The sequence below is a fragment of the Mobula hypostoma genome, chromosome 4 (assembly GCF_963921235.1).
Source record: "Mobula hypostoma chromosome 4, sMobHyp1.1, whole genome shotgun sequence".
NCBI lineage: Eukaryota > Metazoa > Chordata > Chondrichthyes > Myliobatiformes > Myliobatidae > Mobula > Mobula hypostoma.
The window spans coordinates 27,096,102-27,115,024 of record NC_086100.1 but is presented as its reverse complement, the minus strand read 5'-3'; the positions used below and the strand labels follow the sequence as shown (position 1 = coordinate 27,115,024).

The following is an 18,923-nucleotide window of genomic DNA, read 5'->3' as shown; positions in this document are numbered from 1 at the left end:
CTAACTTGACACTATTCAGATAGTAATCTGCCTTCCTGTTCTTGCCACCAAAGACTACATTGTTAGCCTGGCATTCGATATACTACAGGTGCTCTCTCCCTAATAGGGAGAAAGGGGTGTCTGTGTTTTCACAGCGAGCAGGGAGACGTAACAAACAACTCACTGGTTCACGATGTTAAAAGTCCGCCACGCCACTTTTCTCTGTGCCCAAAAACCGGGGGACACAACCACAGAGATTCCGACTCCCCTGACGACACACAGGTCTCCTGTCATGACACTGACCCCCTATCCACCTGTCTCCAGAGCCCCAAAATCCTAGGCTTCCAAATATGAGCCGGAGTCTTAGGCAGAGCCCTTGGCATACCAAACAACAGGGCCGATTATGAAACCCTGAGAGCGGGTCCCATTCCCGCAAAGAACCGTAGTCAGTGTGTAACTCCGGGTCAGGGTCTTCAAAAGAACTCAAAGGGAAAAATAGAGAGATTAAAGATGGAAATAGAGCTGTTTCCGAAGATGCAAGCAAAGGAGTCGCCATTTAGTGCCATCTTAACATCACTCCGTCTTCATCCTGGGATACATTTGCTGGCAGCTGCAGACAATTTCTGCTGTGCAGGAACTTGATTCACAACAATCATTGTCTTCCAGAGAAATCCAACCAAGTCAAATGCCCTGGGTTAATTATGCATTGCCCGTTGTTGGCCTATGTCTCCAAGTATATTGCCATGCAGCTGCTTTTCCTAATTGTGAACCATAGTGGTTATGAGTAGTTCTCAGGAATGGAAACAGGACATAAGGACTTCCAATATATCATAGAATTAAGTCGATTGCAGATCCCATCAGGATTCTGTAGATGGAGATTAGAATACTTTTTAACTGAATGGTGTACAACTGAAATTTTGGGCACTTAAAAAGTCTTTTGTTAAGTTTTATATCAACAGAAAAGTGAGGGAAGGAATCAAGTTTGCATTTCTCCCTGGGAGAAGATGATCCTGCTTGGAGCATGGATGAGCAGTGTTGTGCGGTGTGAGAGTGACTTCATGGTTCACCAAGAACTGTTTTAGCATCATTTTATTTACTTATAATGGGCATGAATTTGTTTGAGAATCTGGGTGAAAGTTGACTGAGTTTATAGAAAGGGGAAGAAAGCTAGTTGATGTTTTGGTTTGGCAGGTGCTACAATGTGTAGCAAGCATAATGGCATGATTAGTCTTAAGTGCTGTCTGTGCATTTGAGAATAGGCCTTTCAGAAATGCCTTAATTCAGGATGAAAATCTGGCAGGAATGTGTTCAAGCAATGCAACTGTTAGTGGTCAATTATATTAACTTCAGCAGTTTCAGTGCATTTATAAACCTACAGCACAATACAAGCCCCTTGGCCCACAGTGCTGTGCCTAACGTGTATACTTTAGAAATTACCTAGGGTTACCCATAGCCCTGAATTTTTCTAAGCTCCATGTACCTATCCAGGAGCCTCTTAAAAGACCCTATTATATCCGCCTCCCCCAGTCGCTGGCAGCCCATTCCATGCTCTCACCACTCTGTGTTAATAAAAAAAAACTTGCCCCTGTCATCTCCACTGTACCTACTTCCAAGTACCTTAAAACTGTTGCCTCTCGTGTTAGCCAAGTTAGAAGTGGGTAGTATTTTTAATGTGGGTAAGATGCAGCTGAGATAAGGTCACAAAAAATATTTGTAAAAAGGCTGCTATCCAGCAAACCTTTTTTGATGGCAAAGAAAATCTCTGCATTGCACCTGAAATGTTCTGACTCATTTTGTGCTCTTACAATCTTTACTCACCATCGTAATATGAATAAAAGCAGAATACTGGCAATATATCACAGTTCAGTCAACATCTGGAGAGAGAACAATTAATCTTTAAGGTTAGTGAACTTTGTTCAGAATTGGAAAAACAAAACAAGTTGCAGAGAAGAGATGGGTGGAGTATGGTGGGAGTGGGGGGTCCAGGAGAAGATGAAGGGAATGTCTGGGAGAGAAGTGGAGACCAAGAAACTCTGGATGACACAAATATATCAGCATTTGGTCTGGTGCAGGTATAATTGGAGGAAGATTAATGGATGTGAGAGGGGGTGGAGTACCAGATCTGAATTGCAGAACTCAGCAGTGACTTATTTAGGTTATGATGGGTGTTAGGTTGCACAGACTATTCTGGAAATATGCGGTATCTGTGGAGAAAGATAATAAATCTAAACAGTGTTTCCTTTAACAGATGACCTGAGTATTTTGATCATTTGCAGTTTTTTTCAGTTTCAAAATTTGCAGTAATTTGCTTTTGGGTAGATTATTACATTCTTTCTTTAATAGCCTATATTCTGTATAGCTCTGTCAGCAAACGTGCTTTTAAGATTAAAGACCTAAATTAAGGTTTTGTCAAGCTGCTGAGCAAGCCTTTGTTAGTTAAGATAGCGAACAAGTGGAGCAATATAATGACCTTTTTCATTATTTGTTGTTCCTTCTCATGAGAACTGAATCTGGGCTTCTGTTAAACTGAAATTTTTTAGTGAGCCCTGTATAGGCCCATGTTCTGTCAAATATGGGGCCAGTCTCCCCTCAACATTTACTACATTACTTTTAATTGCCACACATGATGGTCCACATTCTCTGAAATGGTCTATTTTAAATAGGTACAAGCCTGTTAGAGAAGAAGAAGAAGGAACGAAGGATGCAGTTGGTGGGAAAAGAGGAAGAGCTCAGTCTGCACCTACAAAAACCTCCCCCAGAAATGCAAGGAAACATGATGAACTGTGGCATGGTTAGTATTCGGGATACAACATTTCAAAACTGAGAAGCAGCTAAGTAGTAGTGTTCTTCTGGGCAAACAAATGCGTTAATGTGGTGATTATTTAGGCACTGCATTGATTTAATGCACATTTTATAGTTTTGTGTGAACAGCTTCTAAAAAGAAATGGTGAATAAAAATGCTGCTCTGTGGTGCATATTCATTTTCATCCTCAGCTTTAAATTGCTGTCTCTGACTTCTGCACCAATTTATGGTGCATTGCATTGGGACCCAGTTTAACATGTTCTGTTTTTTCTTTAACAGTAGCTCTCTAATATTTTTGCAGTAGCTCTCTAGTATTTTCCTCATTCTTAAAATACCACAATTCTCTCCCATTTCTTCAATATAATCCACATTTTCATTATGAAAATTACTCCTCTCTCACCTCTTTGATCCTATAGTTTTTGCCATCTTCCTTGAAAGAGTCTTTGTTGTCAAGCATGTTGTCACACTTCCAAGCTTTAGCAAAAACACTTAGCAGGAAGTCTTCTGCTCAATAATTATATAGTATTTTGTTACATGCAAGTTGAAGCAAGGTTATGCAATTCACTATGTGCAGTGAGGAAATGGCCTCCACTTGCATCAAAATTAAAATTGAACTGTATAACTCTTTTTGTATCTAGACGGTGTGTGTCCTCCAGTGGGAAATCCTTTGGAAACCTATCTGATTTCAGTTCCTCCTGATGGTATAACATTTGAAGACCCATCACTAGATGTAATTCTGCTGCTGAGGGTCCTCCATGCTATCAGTAGATACTGGTATTACCTGTATAATGTGAGTACCACATCATATCAATAGAAACAGATGCTAGAAAGCGATTGGAGTAAAAATCTAATGTACTATCAAGTCTGAATGTTCAGCGACTCTGAAATTAGCAATAGTTTTTCCATGTATGCTTTGAGTTATCATTAAAAGACAAATGATGCATACTCAGCAAGTCAATTGGCATCTGTGGCGAGAAACAGAAATTAATCTTATCGTTAATGTTTTGTCAGAACTTGCATTTCATTTGACCTTATGTGGATTGTAGTAGTGCTATTGTTTTGGTGAAACCTACATTCTCCAGTACATTTTCCTATTTTATCCAGAGCCATGTAATGAGCTAAGCAAATGAATGGATGCATCCAGACTTCTGTACAAATGTTAACTGCTCATGACAATCATTCAAAAGCTAGTGATAGAATCTAGTTACTGCAATTGGATCAAGCTTCTGAGTGCATCTATGTAGTTTCATCCCTGAAATGCGTGATTCATTTTGTGGAAAAGTAGTACTTAATAATTTTTATAAATTGTGCTGTAACTAAAGAACCATCCTATTCTTTACATCTCCTAAACATGCAATTGATATTTTAAAGTTTGCATTTTTTCATGTAGCATTGAAATTCATTTGTACATTTGTCAAAATATCTTAAATTTGTTTCTTACAGAATGCAATTTGTAAAGAAATAATTCCAACTAACGAATTGATCAACAGCAAATTGACTGCAAAAGCTAACCGCCAACTTCAAGATCCTTTGGTTATTATGACAGGAAATATACCAACATGGTTGACAGAGTTAGGGAGGACCTGGTATGAAATGAACCTGCTGCTTTTTCTTCTGACTAGATCAAATGGAACTTCCAGTTCAATAAATAGATGTGTTTTATGCAAAGATTAAGCTATTTTCTGGTTAAAACTCTGGAATCTTTACCCATATCATCTGTTAGAAAATCACACAGCTTTCAAAATATTCAATGTGCCAGAGAAAAGTATTAAGAAAATTCTATTGTGGGAAGTATTTTCAACTGAAGGAAATAGTATCTGCCTGATCATGTTGCTATAAAGCTATATTTTTTCATCCTTGGTTCTTTATTACAGCATGAGGGTCCATTAAATTATCTGACCTGTTCCACAAGTGCACAAAAATATCACTTAACATCAGTTGACATTTTGTTAATTGTGTTGGGGCTGGTAGAAAATGAGGTGTTGCATTTTGGAAGGAGCAATCAGGGAGGGTTTTACGCTCTGTAGAGTACTGAGGAGTGCAGCCAAATAAAGGGATCTGGGAATACAGACTCATAATTCATTGAAAGTGGCATCACAGGTAGCAGGGTTGTAAACAAAGCACATTGGCCTTCATAGACCAAAGTATTCAGTACAGCAGTTAGGATGTTATGTTGAAGTTAAAATAATGGTGAGGCCAAATTTGGCGTACTGTGTGCAGTTTTGGTCACCTACCTACAGGAAAGATGTAAATAAGATTAAAAGAGTACAGAGAAAATTTACAAGGACATTTGTGACTGGAGGACCCGAAAAAGGATCTAGTGCTTTCCTGACGTATATGACAAACAAACTCATTTTGGGCTTCGGCTGAGTACAAGTATCAATTATAACCAACATTTTGATGACAAACTCTGCCATCTCCATCAGCGATGGTGCCTGGGCATGTCAAGTCTGGTGGTATTTATACCTCGTAATCTGTCCCTCCCTGATTGGTTACTCCTGAACTCCTGAATTAGAATTTAATTGTAAACAAGGTGGGAGAGCGGAAACCTGATTGGATGAGGACTAACCAATCAGGAGGGATAGACTATGGGGGTATAAATACCACTGGGCTAGACATTTTAGCTTTCTTAAGGGGTACAGGGTTTTTTTTTATATATAGGATATGAGGGATAAGCAGGAATAGGGTACTGGGATGGCCAAAGAGGGGAGAATAAAGTGTAGGTTAGGGGGTGTGTGTGTGATTGGGTAAAGGGATTTAGAATCTAAGTCTGTTGCACACTTTGGAGGAGAAGGTGGCAGTAATGTACCATTAAGCTGGATGCCAACCGCCGTAAAACAAGACGGAGAAGAAGAAGCGCCCAGGCATCATCCCTGATGAAGATGGCAGAGTTTGTCATCGAAATGCTGGTTATCTAGCTGGAAACCTGAGGATAGTTTATTGGAGGACCTGAGTTATAAGGAAAAATTGAATAGGTTAGAACTAGAATGTAGAAGATGGGTGGAGATTTGAGAGGTATACAAAATTAGGGGTATAGAGTAAATGCAACCAAGTTTTTCCATTGAGGTTGGGTAAGACTACAACTAGAGGTCATGTTTTAAGGGTGAAAGGTGAAATGTTTAAGAAGAACCTGAAGGGATACTTCACTCAGGGTGTTGAGTGTGTGGAACGAGCTGCCAGAAGAAGTGGTGGATGTGATTTTGATTTGAATGTTTAAGAAGTTCAGATAGATACATGAGGGGAGGAGTATAGAGGACTATAGTAGGGGAGCAGATTAATGGGACGAGAAGGTTTAAATGGTGTTAGATGGGTTGAACGACCTGTTTCTGTGCTGTAGTTTTCTATGACCTATGCAGTTCTTGTCATTAGGAATTACGGTCTCTACTGATTTGAAAACTATATTCTCGCTATTTAAGAAAGGAGGGAAAGAGAAGGGAGATGATATTTAATATAACATAAGTAACCAGAAAAGCTTTTTCATGAAGAATTACTAACTGGGTTCCCAAAAATGAGAATAATAGGATTGATAGTGTTGATTTTTTGAAGTTCAAAATATTTGAATAATCCAATAGACGCTTTAATGATTATAATCAGCGAAATAGGTATGGGTGAGTCATTTGTGGTCTGGTCAGACTTTCAGAAGGCCTTTAATAAGGTGTGACACAGATTATCCATGAAAACCTGAGTACACTGTATTGGGGTTTACATATTTTCACAGTGATTGAGGATTTGATGCAAAACAGAAAAGTGTAGGGATTGCATCATTGTTCAGTTGGGAGGCTGTAGCCGGTAAAATGTCGTAGGGATTGGTGCTAGAGCTCCAACTGTAATCTGTGTTCATGATTTCAATGAGCATAAATTGCAAAATATATTTACTGCTACAGTATGGGGTGGGGGTGTGGGATGTGGTGGTGACTGTTGAAACATCCACTTTTTTTTTTACAGGGCTGGATAGTGTAGATGTGGAATTGATTCTCCCCCCACCAATCTCGTATTTTACCCAGGGTCAATGTCTCAAATTAAGGGGTTTGTTAAGGGCAGAACTGAGGAGTGATGTTACTCGAAGTATAGTGAATAATTTCTGACAAGTCTTTGCAAGTTCAGTCATGAATTAATTGCTTCAGGTGTGATAGAATCGGAGGGACAAGAGGGGGAGGTGTTGCATTGCTTGTCAGAGAAAATATTACAGCGGTGCTCTGGCAGGATAGATTAGAGGGCTCATTTAGGGAGGCTATTTGGGTGGAATTGAGGAATGGGAAAGGTGTTGTAACTCTTATGGGGGTGTATTATAGACCAAATGGGGAGCGAGAATTGGAGGAGCAAATTTGTAAGGAGATAGCAGATATTTGCAGTAAGCACAAGGTTGTGATTGTGGGAGATTTTAATTTTTCACACATAGATTGGGAAGCCCATACTGTAAAAGGGCTGGATAGTTTGGAGTTTGTAAAATGTGTGCAGGATAGTTTTTTGCAGCAATATATATAGAGGTACCAACTAGAGAAGGGGCAGTGTTGGATCTCCTGTTAGGGAATGAGATAGGGCAGGTGACGGAGGTGTGTGTTAGGGAGCACTTCGGGTCCAGTGATCACAATGCTGTTTAGTTTCAATATAATTATGGAGAAGGATAGGTCTGGACCCAGGGTTGAGATCTTTGATTGGAGAAAGGCTAACTTTGAGGAGATGCGAAAGGATTTAGAAGGAATGGGTTGGGACAGTTTGTTTTATGGGAAGAATGTAATAGAGAAATGGAGGTCATTTAAAGGTGAAATTTTTGAGAGTACAGTATCTTTATGTTCCTGTTAGGTTGAAAGGAAAGGTTAAAAGTTTGAGAGAGCCATGGTTTTCAAGGGATATTGGAAACTTGGTTCGGAAAAAGAGAGATATCTACAATAAGTATAGGCAGCATGGAGTAAATGAGGTGCTCGAGGAATATAAAGAATGTAAAAAGAATCTTAAAAAATTAGAAAAGCTAAAAGAAGATATCAGGTTGCTTTGGCAAGTAAGGTGAAAATAAATCCCAAGGGTTTCTACCATTATATTAATAGCAAAAGGATAGTGAGGGATAAAATTGGTCCCTTAGAGAATCAGAGTGGACAACTATGTGTGGAGCCAAAAGAGATGGGGGAGATTCTGAACAATTTCTTTGCTTTGGTATTCACTAAGGAGAAGAATATTGAATTGTGTAAGATGAGGGAAACAGGGAAGCTATGGAAACTATGATAATTAAAGAAGAGGAAGTACTGGAGCTTTTAAGGAATATAAAAGTGGATAAGTCTCCGGGTCCTGACAGGATATTCCCTAGGACCTTGAGGGAGGTTAGTGTGGAAATAGCAGGGGCTTGCACAGAAATATTTCAAATATCATTAGAAACAGGGATGGTGCCGGAGGATTGGCATATTGCTCATGTTGTTCCATTGTTTAAAAAGGGTTCTAAGAGTAAACCTAGCAATTATCGGCCTGTGAGTTTGATGTCAGTAGTGGGTAAATGGATGGAAAGTATTCTTAGAGATGGTATATATAATTTTCTGGATAGACAGGGTCTGATTAGGATCAGTCAACATGGATTTGTGCGTGGAAGGTCATGTTTGACAAATCTTATTGAATTTTTTTGAAGAGGTTACTAGGAAAGTTGACGAGGGTAAAGCGGTGGATGTTGTCTATATGGACTTCAGTAAGGCCTTTGACAAGGTCCCACACGGAAGGTTGGTTAGGAAGGTCAGTCGTTAGGTATTAATATGGAAGTAGTAAAATGGATTCAGCAGTGGCTGGATGGGAAATGCCAGAGAGTGGTGGTGGATAACTGTTTGTCAGATTGGAGGCCGGTGACTAGTGGTGTGCCTCAGGGATCTGTACTGGGTCCAATGTTATTTGTCATATACATTAATGATCTGGATGATGGGGTGGTAAATTGGATGAGTAAGTATGCAGATGATACTGAGGTGGCGTTGTGGATAATGAAGTAGGTTTTCAAAGCTTGCAGAGAGATTTAGGCCAGTTAGAAGAGTGGGCTGAAAGATGGCAGATGGAGTTTAATGCTGATAAACGTGAGGTGCTACATTTTGGTAGGACTAATGAAAATAGGACATACATGGTAAATGTTAGGGCATTGAAGAATGCAGTAGAACAGAGGGATCTAGGAATAATGGTGCATAGTTCCCTGAAGGTGGAAACTCATGTGGATAGAGTGGTGAAGAAAGCTTTGGGTATGCTAGCCTTTATAAATCAGAGCATTGAGTATAGGAGTTGGGATGTAATGTTGAAATTATACAAGGCATTGGTGAGGCCAAATTTGGAGTATTGTGTACAATTTTGTCACCGAATTATAGGAAAGATGTCAACAAAATAGAGTACAGAGAAGATTTACTAGAATGTTGCCTGGGTTTCATCGCCTAAGAGAGAAAGGTTGAACAAGTTGGGTCTTTCTTTGGAACGTAGAAGATTGAGGGGGGACTTGATAGAGGTATTTAAAATTATGAGGGGGATAGATAGAGTTGAGGTGGATAGGCTTTTTCCATTGAGAGTGGGGGAGATTCAAACAACAGGACATGAGAGTTAAGGGGCAAAAGTTTAGGGGTAACATGAGGGGGAACTTCTTTACTCAGAGAGTGGTAGCTGTGTGGAACGAGCTTCCAGCAGAAGTGGTTGAGGCAGGTTCTATGTTGTCGTTTAAAGTTAAATTGTCCAGCTATATGGACAGGAAAGGAATAGAGGGTTATGGGCTGAGTGCAGGTCGGTGGGACTAGGTGAGAGTAAGAGTTCGGCGCGGACTAGAAGGGGTGAGGTGGCCTGTTTCCGTGCTGTAATTGTTATATGGTAATTATATTTGAGTTGATATTAGATACAAGGGAACTGAGGGATTTGGGATAAGTGCAAGTAAAAGCTACTGAGGTGATAATGAGCTATTGGAGTGATGCAATGTGAAAAGCTGATTGGCCTACATCTGCTGTATTGTATTCATTGTATGGCTTCATTATTCTTGGCTTGTATGTTCTAATTTAAATGACATTTGTCATTTTATGTAACAGTGAAATCTGGTACAATTGTTGCTCACTCTGGTATGTAACCTAGAAGTTATCGTTTTGAGCCATTACCTCTATCTAAATGGAGAATTTTTTTAAGGTGGCTTCAGCCAAAACAAAAAATAAGCATAATTGATGCATTTGCTTAACAACTTTAAAGATGTCTTTGACCTTGTTTAATTGGCAGAAGAATTGCTGTCTCCAAAGACAATTTGAAATTGATGTTTCTGGTCTCCCAAGTTCCACAGGATATGGTGAAGTTCATCATTGGTAGCAGCAATTTTAAGCTTTTGTTCTGATTACTTTCCTGAAAGCTGCATGAATCTGCTGTGCTTTTGACTTTGCAGCAAGTTTGAACATCAACTGCTATATTCCAGTTCTGATTTCATATGCCTTCATGTCATCCATGAATATTTGCAGCACTCACAATATGGTTAAACTAACATCTGATAAACTTCATTGGTGTTCAGGACACTAAATCAGTTATCAATGTGTTGGCATTCTATTTTATCTAAGAGTGAAATGAGCCTGCAAAAAAACATTTGAGCAAATCTATCTTTACGAGTAAGGGTAATGTATTAAAAATAAGTATCTTGTTGCCATAACAATGAAGAATGAGTTGACTTGCATGACTTGTAATTTTTCTAAGTGCTTAAACAGGTTACCAATCATTTTATTTTTATTCTTCAAGCCCATTCTTTTTCCCGTTCGACACTCGGCAAATGCTTTTTTATGTGACTGCATTTGATCGTGATAGAGCCATGCAGAGGTTATTGGATACAAATCCAGAAATCAACCAGTCTGATTCCCAGGATAGCAGAGTTGCTCCCCGTTTGGATAGGAAAAAGGTAATCTGATACACTTACTACAACTGTAATGTGGATATGTATTGGGCATTTCATCTTGTTATTAAGAATACAGGTAGTTGCACTTTAGTTTTCAATAGTCTGAGAAAATTTGAAATACTTCTGTTAAAGAACTGGAACAGTAAAGACTAAGCTAGCGCCATTGGAGACTGGTGCACTGATATTCATATGGTGACTGAAGATCAAAACACAAATTCCGATGGGAGCTGAGCAATGAATAAACCAAAGTGGAAACTAATTACTTTCTTCAGCTATAGTGGGAGAATCTAGGACCAGAGCGCACAGCCTCAGAATAGAAGGGTGTCCTTTTAGAACAGAAATGAGGAATTTCTTTAGCATGTGGATGGTGAATCTGTGGAATTCATTGCCACAGAAGGCTGTGAAGGCCAAGTCATTGGGTGTATTTAAAGCAAAGGTTGGAAATATTCTTGATTAGCAAGGGCTTCAAAGATTAAAGAGAGAAAGCAGGAGAATGGGGTGGATTATAAATCTGCCATGATCAAATAGCGAACAAGGCTTAATGAGCCTTCTGCTCCTGTGTTAAGACCCTTGTTATTGGGGGAGGCAAACTTAAATACAGCAGCACACATCAAAGTTGCTGGTGAACGCAGCAGGCCAGGCAGCATCTCTAGGAAGAGGTACAGTTGACGTTTTGGACCGAGACCCTTTGTCAGGACACAAATACAGCAGATTGAGATGTATTCACATTCTGTGCTAATTGATATTAATATGCATACTGTGGGTATTCTATTCTCCAAAATAGTCCATTACAATTCAGTAGTACTTGTTCTTTTGTTTGTTAACTATTAAAGCAACTACAGTCAGGTAAATCTTTGGGTTTGGTAGAACATAAAATTGGGTCTCATTATAGGTATTTATTGGAAAACTGATCAACGGTTATACAAGTCATGGGGAAAATAAACATCCATATATAGTTTGAGGATCTTTTGCATTGTTCTTCATGCTGCTGCTTTGTAATTGGGTTACCTTGATTGTTGTCATACCAGAGTGATTAATTCATTAAACTTCATGCATTGCTCAAAAGAGGTTTGAGTGGCAGAATATAAGTTCCCCAGGTTAATGGTTGCATTACTTATCATCCAAGCATCAAGATTTTGAATTCAATTTGAACTTTTCAGCTTGTGTTTTAGACAAAAATTTAGAATTGCAACTAGTAAATTGTCTTCAATTTATATGAGACATTAGAGATTCTTTATTTTATTCATTGAACTAAGGTTTATTGGACATGAATAAGAATGGGGTTCGCTTCAGCTCACCACATCATGAAATCCGTCAAATCGTTCAACTATATGAATGAGATTATGCTGATTATTATGGAAGTGTGCACCAGCACATTATTAAATTCTTAAGAGTCAAAGCAATTTTAAGTGGTATAACTTTTTGGAAAGTAAGTTGAATGCAAATTTTTCAGTTCCAACTTTTATCTCCCATGCAGCGTACAGTGAATAGAGAAGAGCTGTTAAAGCAGGCAGAATCGGTGATGCAGGATTTGGGAAGCTCCAGGGCAATGCTGGAGATACAATATGAAAATGAAGTAAGTACATTATGTCCTATTGAAATCTAATTTCTCATTTAATATTGCTGTTAATATATTTAAATACTGTTAATGTACGGCTAAGCTTCAATTACAACTTAAAACTAATTCTTTGCAGGTTGGCACAGGTCTGGGACCGACATTGGAATTCTATGCACTTGTATCTCAGGAACTGCAGAGAGCTGATCTAGGTCTATGGCGGGGTGATGAAGTTACATTGTCCCACCCTAAAGGTACATTTGGTCATGTGAGAAATCTCATTCTATTTTGCATGAATATATAATGATCAGACATTTTAATAACTTGAATTATTTAAATATCCTAAAATAAGTGTGGCTTAATAGTATAGTAGAGGAATTTTGTGCTTAAGTGGGCCCACGATGTGAGCACGTGAGCAAATATGAAAATCAACAGCTTTGGAGTTGGAAATGATGCTGCTTCTGCAGTTGGTCAAGAGTCCTGGTGAATATCTTTTTTCCTACTGGGAATGAGGATTATCATTATCGGCTTTACATCTGAAGCAAATATAAAGCTTAGTACATAGACAACTTAGTCTAAATGTCCATTCTTGATCTGAAATAAAGCTGCTAACGGAACTGCAGGCCACATTTGTGGTGGCAAAGGGGCTGTTGACATTTCAGGTTGAGACCCTACATCAGGACAGTGTAAGGAGATGCGGTGGTGGGAGGTGGTTGTGAGGAAGTATCTGGAAGGTGATAGGTGAATCCAGGTGAGGAGTTGTTGATGGACAGATGGAGCCAGGTGGGGGACGGATGAGGATGGTAACAGTGACTGGGAAGTGACTGGTGGAGATGAGAGATGCGAATTGGAAGATGATAAGTGGAACCAAAGGGATGTTGGGAAGGTGGGAAGCTGAATGGGTTCAGTCCATGGGTGAAAGGCCTAGTTGGGAGAAATGAAAGAAACTGGAAAACAGGGTTGAGGGGTGCTCTTGCTCTCATTCTAAAATGCATGTGCAGTTCAATTTAATGGCGCAGCAGTGATTTATATAAATTTTTCATTAAGATAACTTTACACAAGCATTTTGCTCCTAGGCTGCCAAGTGTGCAATAAAATTTGAGAAATTAATTTTTCTAGTGAGGTATGATTAGATTACCTTTTGTCTTTTATAAAAAAAAATCAATGAAGAGACCAGTGTTGTACATGTACTGTAGGTATGTCAACAATGTTCAATGTAATGGAAGCAGAATCTCACTGCATTAAACTGTCAACAACCAATAACTTGGTTTTCCTTTGCAGCATCTGTTTACCAGCCACCAGATCATGCAGTATTCCATTTTCGAAATCTTTACCTACTCAACTATATCCCTATGGCACAGAAGCTTAATTTTTTGTTTATGAATGCGATATCCAACTGACATCTAGCAGGTTTCTAACAACTGAAAATTTTTAAGCATAATGTTTTAAACCTTTCTAAATTTTTATGGCTTCCCTCAAGTTTGTTTTAAGAATTGGTGTTACACAAATATTATCAGAGCTGCTACAGACTCCGTGATCCTGTAAATATTTTTTTGGGGGGGGGGGGGAATTTAAAATTAATTGTCAATTTACAAACTTAATTCTGCTGTTAGGCAACCAAGAAGGGACCAAATATATCCATAATCCACGTGGCCTCTTTCCTGTTCCTTTTGGAAGAAATACAAAGCCAGCATATGTAGCCAAAGTGAAAATGAAGTTACGATTTCTTGGCAAGTTCTTGGCCAAAGCAATCATGGATTTTCGATTGGTATGTTATTTTGGTAACTTTGCATGAGTCAGCTGTTAAATAAAGATTGTTTAATTTCAATAAAATGTGTTAATACTTGCGTAGATTTATACAATATTTTTCTGTTCCGTCTAAAGCCTGTTCAAATTATTTTGAAACTAATACTTGAAAGATTTTGGTTTCTGACATTGACTTGTATTTTAAGCTGAGGTGAATCTTGTGTTTGGGTAGTTTAAGACGTGGATCATGAAAGGGAAGTGTCACTTACAGAGTTGATAGATTGGCAAATGTTTGAGGAGCATTTGGATGAATTATTGTTCTGAAACTAAAATAAACTGGAGAGATATATTACCTGCAGTTAACTAGGGATGATACCACATCCAAAGAAAAGATTTGAAAATTAGCCCAGAAAAATGTAAACATGAGAACAAATCAGTTTAGAACATGAGCCAAGAGATTAATTTAGGGGAAAATAGAGTACTCACATAAACTTGCAGAGATCATGAAAGCTGATTGTAAAGCTTTTACTAGTTTTCAACAAGATGCCACATAAGGGATTAATTGTGGAAAATTAAAGCAAAGTGGGATCAGCATAATGTTTTCACCATGGCTGGAGCACTGGTTGGCTAGCAGGAAAAAGTGGGAATAAATGAGACCTTGAGTGATGGCCTGTGACTCGTGGGTAATGCAGTTCAGTGCTCACTCAGCATGTGTTAAAGTTTAGAATAAGGGAATTAAATGTAATATCTCTAAAGTTACAGGTGCAGGGCTAGGGTGTCAGATGCAGCGAAGATCAAATGTTTTGGATGGGTTGAGTAAGTAAACAAATAAGATGCTGTGTATTGCAGAAAAATGAAGTTATTCACTTTCGTAAAAAAAAAAAGGCACATGGTTGTATAAATGAGATCAGGAAAGGAGAAGGTGCAGCAAAACTTGGGTGCTGTTGTAACCCATTTATAAAAGAAAGCATGCTGCTGTAGTGGGGCAATTAAAATCACATAGTATATCAGCCTTTATTGTGGGATAAACTGAGTTCAGGTACAGGGATGTCTTATCACATTTGTTATCAGTTATTGGTGAGGCTACAAGCTGGGTGCAGCTTCAGTCTCTTATCAAGGGAGATGGAGAGAAAGCAGTAACAGGATACTTTATTACCGTGGTCATATTCAATGACAAAGCAGACCCAAAGGACTTAATGTTTTTGTTTTCTATCTGTCCTGAATTTTGGATTCAATGTGGAAATGGTGGTCACCCTAGCTAGGGAGAAAAACTGGGTCCATTAGAGCAAGTTTCTCCTTGGGTTACAGAAAATGAATAGCTGCTGAAGTTTGTGGATCCATTTTGTGATTCTCACTTGAGCTGTATTGAAAGAAAAATGTATGCCTGATCATTTTTCTCCATTTTGCAAAAAATCTCCAGTCGATTGCGCGTGTTAAAACTGATCATTGTCAAAGTTATCTCATACGTTTTCTGTTCTCCATTTATCTTTTACAACAGAAGAAAAATATTTCCTTCCCCCACCCAAAGATCCACATACTACAAGAGATCATAGAACCATAGAAACTACAGCACAGAAACAGGCCCTTTGGCCCTTCTTGGCTATGCCGAACCATTTTCTACCTAGTCCCACTGACCTGCACACGGACCATATCCCTCCATACACCTCCCATCCATGTATCTGTCCAATTTATTCTTAAATGTTAAAAAAGAACCCGCATTTACCACCTCGTCTGGCAGCTCATTCCATACTCCCACCACTCTCTGTGTGAAGAAGCCCCCCCTAATGTTCCCTTTAAACTTTTCCCCCCTCACCCTTAACCCATGTCCTCTGGTTTTTTTCTCCCCTTGCCTCAGTGGAAAAAGCCTGCTTGCATTCACTCTATCTATACCCATCATAATTTTATATACCTCTATCAAATCTCCCCTCATTCTTCTGTGCTCCAGGGAATAAAGTCCTAACCTATTCAACCTTTCTCTGTAACTGAGTTTCTTAAGTCCCGGCAACATCCTTGTAAACCTTCTCTGCACTCTTTCAACCTTATTAATATCCTTCCTGTAATTTGGTGACCAAAACTGAACACAATACTCCAGATTCGGCCTCACCAGTGCCTTATACAACCTCATCATAACATTCCAGCTCTTATACTCAATACTTCGATTAATAAAGGCCAATGTACCAAAAGCTCTCTTTACGACCCTATCTACCTGTGACGCCACTTTTAGGGAATTTTGTATCTGTATTCCCAGATCCCTCTGTTCCACTGCATTCCTCAGTGCCTTACCATTAACCCTGTATCTTCTACCTTGGTTTGTCCTTCCAACGTGCAATACCTCACACTTGTCAGTATTAAACTCCATCTGCCATTTTTCAGCCCATTTTTCTAGCTGGTCCAAGTCCCTCTGCAGGCTCTGAAAACCTTCCTCACTGTCTACTACACCTCCAATCTTTGTATCATCAGCAAACTTACTGATCCAATTTACCACATTATCATCCAGATCATTGATATAGATGACAAATAACAATGGACCCAGCACTGATCCCTGTGGCACACCACTAGTCACAGGCCTCCACTCAGAGAAGCAATTCTCTACCACCACTCTCTGGCTTCTTCCATCGAGCCAATGTCTAATCCAATTTACCACCTCTCCATGTATACCTCACGACTGAATTTTCCTAACTAACCTCCCATGCGGGACCTTGTCAAAGACCTTACTGAAGTCCACGTAGACAATATCCACTGCCTTCCCTTCATCCACTTTCCTGGTAACCTCCTCGAAAAACTCCAATAGATTGGTCAAACATGACCTACCACGCACAAAGCCATGTTGACTCTCCCTAATAAGTCCCTGTCTATCCAAATGCTTGTAGATTCTGTCTCTTAGTACTCCCTCCAATAACTTACCTACTACTGACGTTAAACTCACCGGCCAAAAATTTCCCGGATTACTTTTCGATCCTTTTTTAAACAACGGACAACATGAGCCACTCTCCAATCCTCCGGCACTTCACCCGTAGACAGCGACATTTTAAATATTTCTGCCAGGGCCCCCGCAATTTCAACACTAGTCTCCTTCAAGGTCAGAGGGAACACTCTGTCAGGTCCCGGGGATTTATCCACTTTAATTTTCCTCAGACAGCAAGCACCACCTCCTCTTCAATCTGTACAGTTTCCATGGTCTCACTACTTGATTCCCTCAACTCCATAGATTTCATGCCAGCTTCCTTAGTAAATACAGACGCAAAAAACCTATATAAGATCTCCCCCATTTCCTTTGGTTCCGCACAAAGCCGACCACTCTGATCTTCAAGAGGACCAATTTTATCCCTTACAATCCTTTTGCTGTTAATGTACTTGTAAAAGCTCTTTGGATTATCCTTCACTTTGACTGCCAAGGCAACCTCATGTCTTTTTGCCCTCCTGATTTCAAGCCACCTCTTTCTCAGCCCCTTCATTCACTCTTTATCAGCATTAGAAACATGAGAATGTTTTAATTAGAAGAACTAACAGAAAATGAAAATAATTATTTTTGTCTTGTCAGCTGGTGGTCTAAAATTCATGTTTCCAATTTTGAGACAATAAGAATGTTAAAGGCGAAAACTCAAATAAGCTATTTGCATGTGTCTATACACCTTTCATTATTATGGCTGATCTTTTACTTCAGCACCAATTTGCTGCACTGACTCCATATCTGTCAATTCCCTTAAGTCCTAACCATCTGTCTTGAATGTGCTCCATCACTGATGTTCCTCTTGGATAGGGAATATTAACTAAAGATTTCTGTCGTAAATGGCCTATCCCAGTGGTCCCCAACCACCGGGCTGCGAGGAAACGATATGATTTGGTGATATGAAACGATATGAGTCATCTGCACTTTTCCTCATTCCCTGTTATGCACTGTTGAACTTGAATCCCCACCCCCCCCACCCCCGTCGGCCGGCGCAAGAATATCGTCAGTATTAAACTGGTCTGCGGTGCGCAAAAAGTTGGGCATCCCTGGCCTATCCCTTAGACACTCTTGCCAGGGAGGACATAAGCCTAGACATGCCTTTGAAGAATTTTCTATATTTCAATGAGATTATCTCTCTGATCTCTCATATGAAACACTTGTCACTGGATGAACATTTGCTGCATTTGATAATATAGCAAGTCTATTCTTCCTTGGGTGGGAAGATTCAACCTGTACGTTACACCAAATAAGGCTCCTGCAGGTCAGCATAATCAATGTGATTTTTCCCTTGAATGAACTCCTTAGCTAATACTTAGTATTCATCTTTTAGTTGGCTGTAAAATTAAATGTTTGTTTAATGGAACGTGAACAGAAAAATACTTAAGGTATTCAAATTTATTGCATTGGCTTGCAGTGTACGAAACTGAACACAGGAGGGCAAGCAATAGCATATATATAGTAAGCTCTGAATATGATTTGTAAAATGGAAAGAACCAAGCAAGAGAGGTTTAATATCACGAGGAAAATTCGGTTTCTCTCTGCTTATTAGAGACGTATGATTTGTAGTTGCTGAAAATGTTGAGCAGCACACAGTGCTGGAGGTACTCAGGTCAGAGGCATGCATGGAGGGCAATAAACAGTTGACGTTTCAGGCCAAAATGCCCCACATGCTGAGTTCCATTTTGTATGTGCTCTCTGCTTGTATTGTAGCCTGTTATTGCAGGTTCCTGCAAAATTCTGTTTTATGTGGACATAATACACAAGTTGAATTTTTCTCTGTGGATGTTAATTATTTTGTGGAGTTATTGAAAAATAATGTCCCATTAAAATAACGTAATATAAGGGAAGATTAAGTGGTTTAGTAAAGGAAACAAAGCGTATTTCAATTGGTTATTCAGACAAGTTAGGTGAACGAGATTTTTCTTATTTATGGCACAACTAAAGGAGTAATCTGGCAACAACTTACAACCTGAGATTTTAAAGTTAGTCTGTAGAAAGTGTGATGCAACTGAAATTTACTAAGAAT

General features: G+C 39.2%; 1 protein-coding gene across 14 annotated transcripts in view; it reads left to right on the top strand.

Moving 5' to 3' along the window:
- Positions 1-18,923, top strand: part of trip12 (thyroid hormone receptor interactor 12) — a 161,240-nt gene that overhangs the window by 124,019 nt on the left and 18,298 nt on the right. For all 14 annotated transcript variants that reach the window (XM_063045452.1, XM_063045444.1, XM_063045454.1 and 11 more), the window contains 7 exons: positions 2,643-2,770; positions 3,421-3,572; positions 4,226-4,368; positions 10,493-10,649; positions 12,124-12,222; positions 12,341-12,455; positions 13,815-13,969. In XM_063045452.1, coding sequence (XP_062901522.1) covers positions 2,643-2,770; positions 3,421-3,572; positions 4,226-4,368; positions 10,493-10,649; positions 12,124-12,222; positions 12,341-12,455; positions 13,815-13,969 — 949 coding nt within the window. The remainder of the gene's footprint in view (positions 1-2,642; positions 2,771-3,420; positions 3,573-4,225; positions 4,369-10,492; positions 10,650-12,123; positions 12,223-12,340; positions 12,456-13,814; positions 13,970-18,923) is intronic.